Below are 10971 nucleotides of genomic sequence, written 5' to 3' on the forward strand. Positions count from 1 at the left end.
GGAGGGTGGGGGGGGGATGGTTTAGCCTGGTGATGGGTATTAAAGAGAGCACGTTGTGCATGGAGTACTGGGTGCTATACGCAAACAATGAATCATGGAACACTACATCAAAAATTAATGTTGTAATGTATGGTGATTAACATAATAAAATAAAATAAAATACAAAATAAATAATTACTGAGCAATGTTTTAACTGTAGTGATAGAAGTTTATACAAAGTATAATGGTTGCACAGTCCTGAAAATAATGACAGAAAGTCTTTTCAGGGAAGACTTTGCCAGAGTGGTGACATTTTGTCTGGGCTTGGAAGAACAAGTGGCATTTTTCCAGATGGAGCAGAGGCAAAAGGATATCCTTTTTGGCTGAAGGAACAGCAGGTGCAAAGGCATGGAGAGTGACATCTTTAGGAAGAGTTGGCTAAGTAAGAGTGGCAGGAACATGGTGTGGAACAGAAGTCAAGGAGTGGAAGAAGAAAAAATGGAAAGATATGGAAGGTGAACTAATGAAGGGTATTCCATATATTGCCAAAGAGTCTGGAATTCACCTTGTGTGTAGCAGGGATACTGAAAGTTTTTTATGTGGGATGTGCTTTAAGTTTACTCTGGCTAGAGTGTGAGGGAGGATAAGAGAGGTTTCCTAGAAGCAAGTATAAATTAAGAATCTATTTTAGTAATCTACATTAGGAATGATGATAACACATCCAAAACAATAGCAATGGGAACACCCAGGAAAGAGCATTAAAGGGATAAAATAACCAGGACTTGCTAACAGATCAGAGGTCAAAATGAGAGTAAAGAGAGCCATAGATAATTCTATAGTTTCTAGCATGGTCAGCTGATGAGATAGAAATGCTATGAATGAAATAGCAAATAGAAGTAGGTTGGTGTGAGGTAAGTTCACTTGGGACAAGTTGGGATGCTGGTGTCTGTAGGCAGGCAAGTAGAATGTCCTACTGTGGATGGGAAAGAGTCTGAAGTTCAGGAGAATCATCGAAAGTCAGGAGAGAGATTTAGGGTAAAGTCATGGAAGGGTATGAGCCTGCTCAGGGAGATGTGAATTTCTTGTCCTGGATTAATATGTAAATTGCTGTCAGAGTGATAAGTGATAGAACCTCAATTATAAAGAGGAAACCAAAAGATTAATGATACATGTTACACTAACGTATAACCAAGTTAAAAATGGAAAACCAGAATTCAAAATTTCTAATTTTGACATCTGAACATTTTGAGGAATGCTAAGAAAACAACTATAGCAACATGAATTCCATTTCCCAGTTCCTGTTCTTCACCAAGCCACTACTGCTTTGTTGCCTGAGGCTTTGGGAAAATTCTTACCTGCTCCAGGCCTTGGTTATCTCAACTGTAAAACAGTGCTGCTGAGAGGATTTAACAATTCCTGCAAAGCACTTAGCATAATGCTTGGCACATAAAAAGGGTGCTGTAATTCTCTCTCTATATGTATGTATGTATGTATTCAGCAGTGGAGCAATTTTGCTAGAAAACAGAAGACAAAAACTGTCCAAGAAAGCTGCCAGTAAAAGAACAAGTAAAAACAGTAACTGTAAAGACAAATGCTGTTAGATGGCCTCTTCTTGTTAATTCCTGAATACCCAGAATGGGGGTGCATATTTGGTCTGGCATTCCATCTACGACTATGATACCACAAAACATATCTGACTTCTTGCATTCATTTTCTATGGCTATGTAATAAATTGCCAAAAACCTAGAGACTTAACATGATGCAAATGTATTATTTCACAATTTCACAGCATTACTATATACTCTGCTTAAGGTCTCATTGGGCTGAAACCAAGGAAGTGGTTGGGGCTGCAGTTCTTAGTTCTCATAAGGCCTTCATCCAAGCTTACAGGTTGTTGGAAGCATTCATTTCCTTGTAGTTGTAGAACTGAGGTCTTAGTTTCCCTTGTAGCTATCACTCTCAACAGCTCCAGGTGGCCTGCACTTCCTAGCCACATGCCCCCATAGGCAGCTCACAGGGATGTTTGCTTTCTTCTGGTCCTGCAGGGACTTACCTTACATTGAATCCTCTTGCTTCTAATCTCTTAACTTCTCCTGTCTCTGACTTCTAGAACAAGATTTAATGGGCTCATGTGATTAGCCCATCCAGACAATCTCCCTATCTTAAGATCACCTGATCTCGGACCTTAATTACATCTACAAATTTCTTTCATAGCAGCACCTAAAACAGTGTTTGAATAACTGGGAGAAAGTGTGCATACACCAGGGATCTAGACCATCTTAAGAATCTTGCCTACCACATTCCTGAAGCACATGCAAGTCAGTCACACGACTCGGCAGTGATTTTTAGCAGCATTGCTGCATTTAACATTCGCCCTTTGGGTTATTTCTCTATACTCTTTCTACAAATGAATGACAAGTTGCTGAATATCTCAAAGGCCAAAAGACACACATTTAGAAGAGTGACATATATTCTCCCCATGCTCTTAGGGTACCTCTGAATGACGTGTAATTGTAAGACTTTCACCTCTGACTCTGTGTCCCTAACACCTATATAATCAAGGCAAGGATTTATCTGTCAATGAAAAAAAAAAAAAGTGGCTTTTCAACTCAAAGTTGCTTACTATTCTTGACCAAGATTTGAGAAGTGTCGGTTTGATTAATGCAGTCCCGGCAATAAATCAATGGAGGCCAAGGGTGGTTTTGGGGGGTAGTTGAACATATGCTTGCCCTGAACATATATTTAATTTAGGAGCAATTTATTTTGTTATCAAATCAGCTGGCTTCATTCAAGAGGCCCCTAATTCAGACACAGCCAGGCTGAGAAACCACCAATAAAAAGGAACAAGGAGCAAATGCTGAGGGTGGAAGTGAAGTACAAATCATGGCTGAGATGCTTAACCTGTAAGCATGGTCTTTGGAATTGGTATCAGTCAGGTGAAACTCCATTAACTTTTTAGATTGATCTGCACTTGGAACACTCCACTGCTGCCAGCAACAGCAGTCTCAGCAATTGGCTTGGGAAGAGAGACCCCCTCACCTCCCCTTTCCAGCATACAGCAAGATCCTAAGAATCAATCTATATTTGGGTCCTTTCTTATGTTCAGACATTGTTAGCTAGTCACAGGATTCCAGGCTAGTCAATTCAATACACAAAAGGAACAAGAGGGGCATCTGGGTGGCTCAGTGGGTTAAGCATCTGCTTTCAGCTCAGGTCATGATCCCGGGGTCCTGGAATTGAGCCCCACTTTGGGTTCCCTGCTCATTAGGGAGTCTGCTTCTTCCTCTCCCCCCCCCCATTCTCATTCTTGCGCCCTAATGAATAAAATCTTTAAAAAAAAGAACAAGAGATGGTGCAATGATTTTTTTTAAGATCTTATTTAGAGAGAGAGAGAGAGAGAGAGAGCACATATGAGTGCAAGCTGGGGGAGGAGCAAAGGGAGAGGGAGAGAATCTCGAGACACAGGGCTAGATCTCATGACCCTGAGATTATGACCTGAACCAAAATTATGAGTCATCACTTAACCGAGCCACTCAGGTGCCCCAGTGTAATACTTTCTTGATCACTGAGCTACTGAAGTTTATGCCATGTAAAGGTTTAGTTAATAGATACCTCGGACATCACGAACATTGTCCGTGTTCACATATGTTCACATTTTGGTTTGTGTTTCAAGGAAAACTGTAAGGTTATTTTAAATTACCTTTATTTGTACTTTTCCTCCTCTCCTTTGCCAGAAGTAATTATGAGCCTTTGTAAACTCATTTCCATGCCATAAAGATTCTACAGCCCATGAATCATAATTAAACAAGTGTTCTTACATTACTGAGTAATAATCCACTGATTTTTGAGCCTGTTTATCCTATTCACCCCACTTCATCCCCAACAAAAAGGAAGACAATAGGGGCACTATGTGTACTTCCTGCATTGCAGGACTAAAGTGGTATATCCCTTTTGTCTCTGAAGATCAGACTCATCTCTAAAACAAATTAGATTTCTTACTTTCACTGGCAGAAACCAAAGCAAATTTTTCAAAGTTAAAAAAAAAAAAACTATTAGTTTCAAATTTAACAAACTTACTTTTTTCGGGGGGAGGGAATGTTATTCCCTTAACTGCCCACAGACATAGTAAATAATTATTTTACTCAAACCCAGTTAAACAGCTCCAAGTTGGGAAGAACCAAACATACCTTGGCAATATTCTAGTAAGCAGGCAAGTTTATTTGGAAAAAGCTCTTATTTGCTTACACACTAGTACAAATTCTGAGATGTTAAAATTATATTAAGAGTTATTCTATCTATTCAGTAGGTCAATCCAAGACCAAAAGTTAGATTTATGTACTTTGGTTTAACCTAAAAAAAATGTTGGGAATACAGTAATTCAGCAGTAGATCCAGGCACCTCTACATACTAGTAACAGCTCTGAAGGGACTTGCTCAACATCATACACACTGTGATTGGCAGCTGAACTTGACTAACTTTCTGCCATGAAAAACAGCAATGTATAACTTTATAGAGAAGCTAGGGTATATCAGAAATGAAAAAAAAAAAAACAAAAACAAACAACTGGTAGGAAGCACATGCTTCTCTTAGAAATGAAGTATCAAATTTTAAGTCATTATTTCAAAAGCATGTCAATGTCATCACAGAAACATTTCCAGTGGTTGTGGACAAAGAACCAAATGTTTTTGTTTTCAATGATAAATGTGAATTTCTCTCAAGTTTTTTGGTACTTTTAATTATATGCTGATTTTTGTTTCATAAAGGTAATTCTTGACTCTTTGGAATCATCCGAGTTCTGAAAGACTAGAAGGAGAGCTAACAAGTTCTAGATACACCACTGACTTGCTGAATGACCCTGGACAAATCACCAGTACTATTTTTAAGTTTCACTTACCATCAGTGAAATAGAGTAGCTTTGAAACTCTCATAAGCTGATATATTTGCCAACACCTTGGAAATTATGAGCAGTGCACAGATAAAGTTTTATGTACTTCTGTACATTGAATGATGCCAATCCAGTGTTAAGACTGTTCATAGGTGTGGACCCAATAACAGGAAAAGTAAAGAGAACTATTTAAAATAATAGTTTAGTTCATTTCCCAACTTGGTTTATCATTTCCTCTTTTTTTTAAATTTAAAATTGTTTAGTTTTTTTTTTTTAATTATTATACCAGGTAAGACACAGAACTTGTTCTCTTCTCTGAGAGATTTATTGTTCCCTGTGGAGCCTGAGAAAGCGGCCACAACACTCAAGGCCAAAGAATAACAACCCACATTTGTCTTTCAGTTCTGTAGTATTCTCAGGACTGAAGTCTGTCAATGTCCATTTGTCTGTCCAGAACATCCATAATCCCATGCTTGTTCTCGTGTCCTGGGGACATGGACAGAAGATGACTTCACAGGCAGTACTTTCAGTCAACACGGAAGGCCTTTCCTTTGGGGTCTGAAAGGATGACTACACCCCAACAAGCAATGCCTAGGGAAAAAAACAACAAACAGCACTTTACATGGATGTTACACCTCAGTTTACTAGGTGCTTTCATATATGTCACCTTATTTAATCCTCACAACACTCCTAGAAGATACATCACCATTACATTCTCTTATTAAGAGTCAAACTCAAAAAAGGAAAAGAAAGTTCAGAGGAAAAAAAAAAATCGGTTACCTCCTCAAGCAATAAAGGGACTTAAGGAGAACTGATTTGGGGAATCTAATTAAAAAGGTAAGAAATCTATAAACCTAAAATTCTACCCATTCAACTGGCTTGAAGAGTAAAAAGAATTACTACATTTTACTGTAAGATACCTTAACAATCAATTATCATAATAACCACATAATTATTATTGCTACAGATAAGGACTGTGGGCCACTTTACCCATGGTACACCTAGAATGTGGGCTTACAAGTCATGCCTAAGATGTGACTTCAAAGCCCTAGTTCCTAACCAAGATTATGTACTCTCACTCAGACTTTCTCCAGCACCTGGAGGAAAAAAAAAATGGGGTCTGGCGCCAGCTGGGTCACATCCCGATTATCTGACCTTGAACATAATACCTCTTAGTCTTTGTGCCTTAGTTTGTTCGGCGGTAAAAAAGGATTACTATAATCATACCTATGTTTAATAGCCATTGTTAGGATTAAAAAGATTTAAGCTAGTAAAAGTTCTCAATACTGTGATTTTTTCTTTAATGAGGAAAGCATCCCAACAACTTCCTCTCCCCGCCCCTGCTTCTCATTTGGTGTACCTCCGCCACGTGACCAGCCCCGCAACCCGCCCACGTGGCTCCGGCCCACTTCTCCCTCTCCCCCTGCCCAAAGTCCCTGCGTTGCCCCGACTCTCACTGATGCCGATGACCATCTGCGTAATAGTCCCTGGACCAGGGGGGTATCCCAGCTTCATGGGCTTCCGCCCCACCCAGTACACGTACCCGCCCGCCCCTATCAGCCCCGCCCCTGAAAGCACGCGACAGCTCCAGCAGTTATTAAATAGAGGGGCTTCCGCTGGAGAGGTCGGCGCTCCAGGTGCAGGGCGGAGCAGGGACTCGGCGGAGTTGGTGGCCTCAGGAGGCGCAGGGACCTTGATCTGCTGTAGAGGCTGGGACAGGAAAGAACCCATGTTCAGGAGCTCGGCTTCAGGGAGGCTAGTCTATGGACGGAACTGACGTAAAAGATACGGCCGGAAAGCAGAGCGCCGGCGCACTGCACCGGAAGCAGCTTGAGAGTCCCTGGGAAATGTAGTTTAGGCCTGCCTCCAACGGGAAAAGATGGTGGCGGGCCTTACCTTGTGGATTTGTGTGGCAACAACCTTGGCCTTACTTGGGGCCATCTATCCCTACAGCCAGCCGCTATCACTTTCAGGATTATGACTTAGACAAACTCCTAAATGTCTCAATTCTTAGTTTCCTTAGAGGAGGAGTCTGGGTTTCTAAGTTTCTTCCCTTGAGCGTGTCACTTCACCTGTCTGAAGGTGTGTAACTCAAAAGAGTTAAGTTTTATATGTGCTTAACTATATACTACACACTTTGCTAAGCGATTATCTGCATTATGCAATTTAGTCTTCCCAACCCAATGAGGTATGATTTTCCTAAAAAATGATAAAACTGGTTAAGTGACATTGCCATAGTTGAAACCAATACCTGTGTCAATACAAATTTCTTATATGTCACCTGTACGTATTGTCGATGCAAAATGAACAAACATTTCTTTTCTTTCTTTTTTTTTTAATTTTAAAGAGAAAGGAAAAGAGTTTTATTCCAGTACAAGTTAGGATAGCTGCCTGGGGTACACAGTATTCACAAAGAAGAGAGTGTTCTGGGGAAGAAACATTCCGTGCAAGGTTATATATGCTTTTACATAAAGAATGACATCATGATGAAGAACATTCCAGAATGTCACAGACTTTATCTTAGTGTTTAATATATTGGAAGGGTGTATGACTTTATGAGAACTGGGGAAGTTTCTTTTTTTTCCCCTTGTGTTCAGAATGCTCATTTTTGGTTATTTTGTATTTTACTTATTATTTATTTATTTACTTTTATGATTTTATTTATTTATTTGACAGCGAGAGACAGAGAGAGCACAAGCAGGGGAAACAACAGAGGGAAAGGGAGAAGCAGGCTCCCTGCTGATGTGGGGCTCATTCCCAGGACCCTGGGATCATGACCTGAGCATAAGGCAGACCATTAACCAACTGAGCCACCCAGGCGCCCCTTATCATTTATTTTTAAACAAAGAAGGCCAATGTGTGCTCCGATATAGAACCCATGCTTTAAGGTTTTGTCAAATCATTTTGACCTTGTTAAATGTTAAAGTATAGCTTCTCTGGGAGCTCAAGAGCAGGAAACATTCAAAGTTGAAAATTCCCTTTATCAATGCTGTGAGGGGACTACATAAATATAATCAAGGTATTAAAAATGGGTTTGAATTACCTGGATAAATACTGTTCATTTCTTTTTTTTTTTTTAAGATTTTATTTATTTATTTGAGAGAGAAAGAATGAGAGATAGAGAGCACGAGAGGAAAGAGGGTCAGAGGGAGAAGCAGACTCCCTGCCGAGCAGGGAGCCCGGTGCGGGACTTGATTCTGGGACTCCAGGATCATGACCTGAGCCGAAAGCAGTCACTCAACCAACTGAGCCACCCAGGCGCCCAATACTTTTCATTTCTCTTTAGTTTTTTCCTAACGTCATGATCTCGATTTTGTCATCCTCATGGTATTGTTTCTATTCTGAGAGCCCTGGAGATAACTCAACTCAGAATCAGGCTAATGGACTTGAAGAGTTAATATAGGATCTGTTCTTGTAGATTTACATTCTTACCATCCCTTTGGAATAAATTTTTAATTTTGATTGCTTCTTTGCAATTCAACTGCTATAGCATCCATTCCCAACCCATTTCACCTTCCATTTCCTTTGGGTAGAGTTGCATGTGTATTTTTTTTTTTTTCTGGTTGTTTTCAGGGGATCACTGTCAAGAAAAAGGCATTTAGAGTTCAGAGGTCAATTCTGTCAGAGGAGGTGGATGAAAACAGGATTAACTTCAGGTTTGAATTTTTCTCCTTTAGAGTGGCTTAAAAAATTACATGATAAAAAATAAATTCATTATTCCATTTTCTAAATGGGATGTGATTTTGGGAAGGATTGAAAAAAAATAAAGGTATGGATAATAGGAGAAAAGAAAGTAATAGGAAAAAATGCAATCATGAGAACACAGGTTGCCTGCTGCTTAATTTCAAAGACCCGCTCCATTTTATTCTCTCTCTCTCTCACCCCCATGTATTGTCCAGTAGAAAGACAAAGGGTTGGGAAATTTGGGTTCTATAGCGGGCTCTGTCACCATGAGTCAGTCATATGACATAGAAAACATTATTTATTCTCTCTAGCCTGTTAGAGAATGTTTGTAATATGGAGTTTTGGTTACCTCCTGTTTGTAATAGGAGATTTGGAATAGGTGAAATCTAACACTTTTTTCCTAACTTGGAAGTTCTATTATTTACTAAATACCTCTTTTCAGTTAGTGTTTTGCTAAGTTCCATACTAAATGAATTTAATAACATTTCACTTAGAAATTCACAATTTTTAGCTGATTTTCGCTATGCCTGATTCAACATTCTATAGTGTATGTGATTTCTCCTTATTTATGTGAAAACAAGCAAACAAACAAAAAACATCATTTGACAGTGGTTACCAAACATTTTGATTACACACTTCTGTGGATAAAAGTTTGAGCACATGCACACACAAAAAAGGTTGAGCACACAATAACAGTTATGCATGCCTATTTATTATTTACAAATTTTATATTACTTTATAAATTATGAGGATAAGATAATATAATAGAAATATAAAGTTTAATATTTTCTCATGTCTTGATATATAGGCTTGTGCATCTCCATGGACACCATGATTATCTGATATGTGACTTTATTAAGTCATCTTTTATCTAAAAGCTTACCTTCTTTATTGTGCATATTACATAAAGATGCCAGGAGAGGACATGTTTAATTCTCTAAACAAGTATTATTAAAATGGCCTATGACACATTTTCCAAACAACAGGCAAGATTTTAACTACTGTTTTTTTAAAGTACCTTCCAAAAGATGTGTTTCTTTTCTTATGATTGCCTCAAATAAATAATTTCAGCTTGTTTGTTATTGCACATAGCACATGTTGAAATTGAGAGGTTGAAATGAGATTGAGATATAACTTTGATGGGCAAATTATTAGAAATCTTGACACATCTTGAGATAAATGAAACAGTAGGGTCTGAGGATAAAGGTAGAGGTTAATGAAAGCAATCAAAACTATATTTAGAAGAAGATGTGTGCATTTTGGGGGAAAGAAATAGAAGGAGAAGGTTGAAAGATTACTTCATTCTCTCTATTGTAACTATTTATTATTTATTTCTTACTACTTATTTTCTCTATAGTTCATTTTGGCACTTATGACTCACAACGTCTTACGACCTCTCCTATTTATTTATAAATTTTAAAACTGCAAAAGCCATAAAAATTGTCCTTCACACTCCTGTCCCTCTGTCACCCAGTTCCCCTTCCCTAACACAGCCAGTTTTATCAGCTTCTTGTATGTCTTTTCAGAGATGTCTGTGTATGTGTGTATATTCTTTCCTCCAGTGACTTTGGAGGTCATTCCATATCAGCCAATATGTAAAGTGCTTTTTTATGTGTTTGTAGGGCTCTGTAGTATTCCACTGTATGGATGTGCTGTATTTAACTGGTCTCATATTCATAGACATTAAAAGACATTTAGGCTGCTTCCAGTCTTTTGGTATTACAAATAGTGCCACAGTAAATAACCTTGTACATACATCATATCACAAACATGTAAGTTTATCGGGCGCCTGGGTGGCTCAGTCGTTAAGCGTCTGCCTTTGGCTCAGGTCATGATCCCAGGGTCCTGGGATTGAGTCCTGCATCAGGCTCCCTGCTCAGCGGGAAGCCTGCTTCTCCCTCTCCCACTCCCCCTGCTTGTGTTCCTGCTCTCACTGTCTCTCTCTGTCAAATAAATAAATAAATAAATAAATAAATAAATAAATAAATAAAATCTTAAAGAAAAAACATGTAAGTATATCTTAGAATATATTTCTGAAAGGCTATAGTATTTATAAACTTGATGGACATTACCGAATGGCCTTTCACAAAATATGTACCAATTTACACTCTCACCAACAAGTGTGAGACCTGTTTCTCTATCCTATTCCCCCAAATAGTGAATTTAATCTCTGTCAGTGTGATAGGTAAAAGTGGTTTAATTAACTTTTTCTTGTTATTAGTGATCTTCTTAATATATGTTTAAAGACAATTCATACTTCTTTTTCTGTGAACTGTCCATATTTTTTGCCCATTTTTTTCATTGAATTGTCTTTTTCTCACTGACTTCTAATAATTCTTTATACATTAGAGAGATTAACATTTGTCTGTGATATAAGTTCATAATTTTTTCCAATTTGATATTTGCCTTTTGACTTTGCTTGT

At 38.5% G+C, this 10971-nt stretch overlaps 1 protein-coding gene across 1 annotated transcript; it reads right to left on the reverse strand.

Moving 5' to 3' along the window:
• Nucleotides 1-5167: 5167 nt before the first annotated feature.
• DMAC1 (distal membrane arm assembly component 1) lies at nucleotides 5168-6626 on the reverse strand. The gene is made up of 2 exons (XM_028107277.2): nucleotides 6322-6626; nucleotides 5168-5455 (listed from the first exon to the last, which is right to left on the reverse strand). The coding sequence occupies exons 1-2, from the start codon at nucleotides 6593-6595 to the stop codon at nucleotides 5391-5393; spliced, it is 339 nt and encodes a 112-aa protein (XP_027963078.2). The 5' UTR covers nucleotides 6596-6626; the 3' UTR covers nucleotides 5168-5390.
• Between the last annotated feature and the right edge of the window lie 4345 nt (nucleotides 6627-10971).

Source organism: Eumetopias jubatus, unplaced genomic scaffold (genome assembly GCF_037043125.1).
Source record: "Eumetopias jubatus isolate StellerSeaLion01/CBP00866 unplaced genomic scaffold, mEumJub1_p1.0 scaffold_15, whole genome shotgun sequence".
NCBI classification, from domain to species: Eukaryota; Metazoa; Chordata; class Mammalia; order Carnivora; family Otariidae; genus Eumetopias; species Eumetopias jubatus.

Bases quoted from the DNA above. Each gene is read 5' to 3' on its own strand.
- DMAC1 (XM_028107277.2), bottom strand. From the start codon at position 6,595: ATGGGTTCTTTCCTGTCCCAGCCTCTACAGCAGATCAAGGTCCCTGCG. The intron at 5,456-6,321 runs GTGAGAGTCGGG...TTTTTTCCCTAG, and splicing joins GCAGATGGTCATCGGCATCA to GCATTGCTTGTTGGGGTGTA.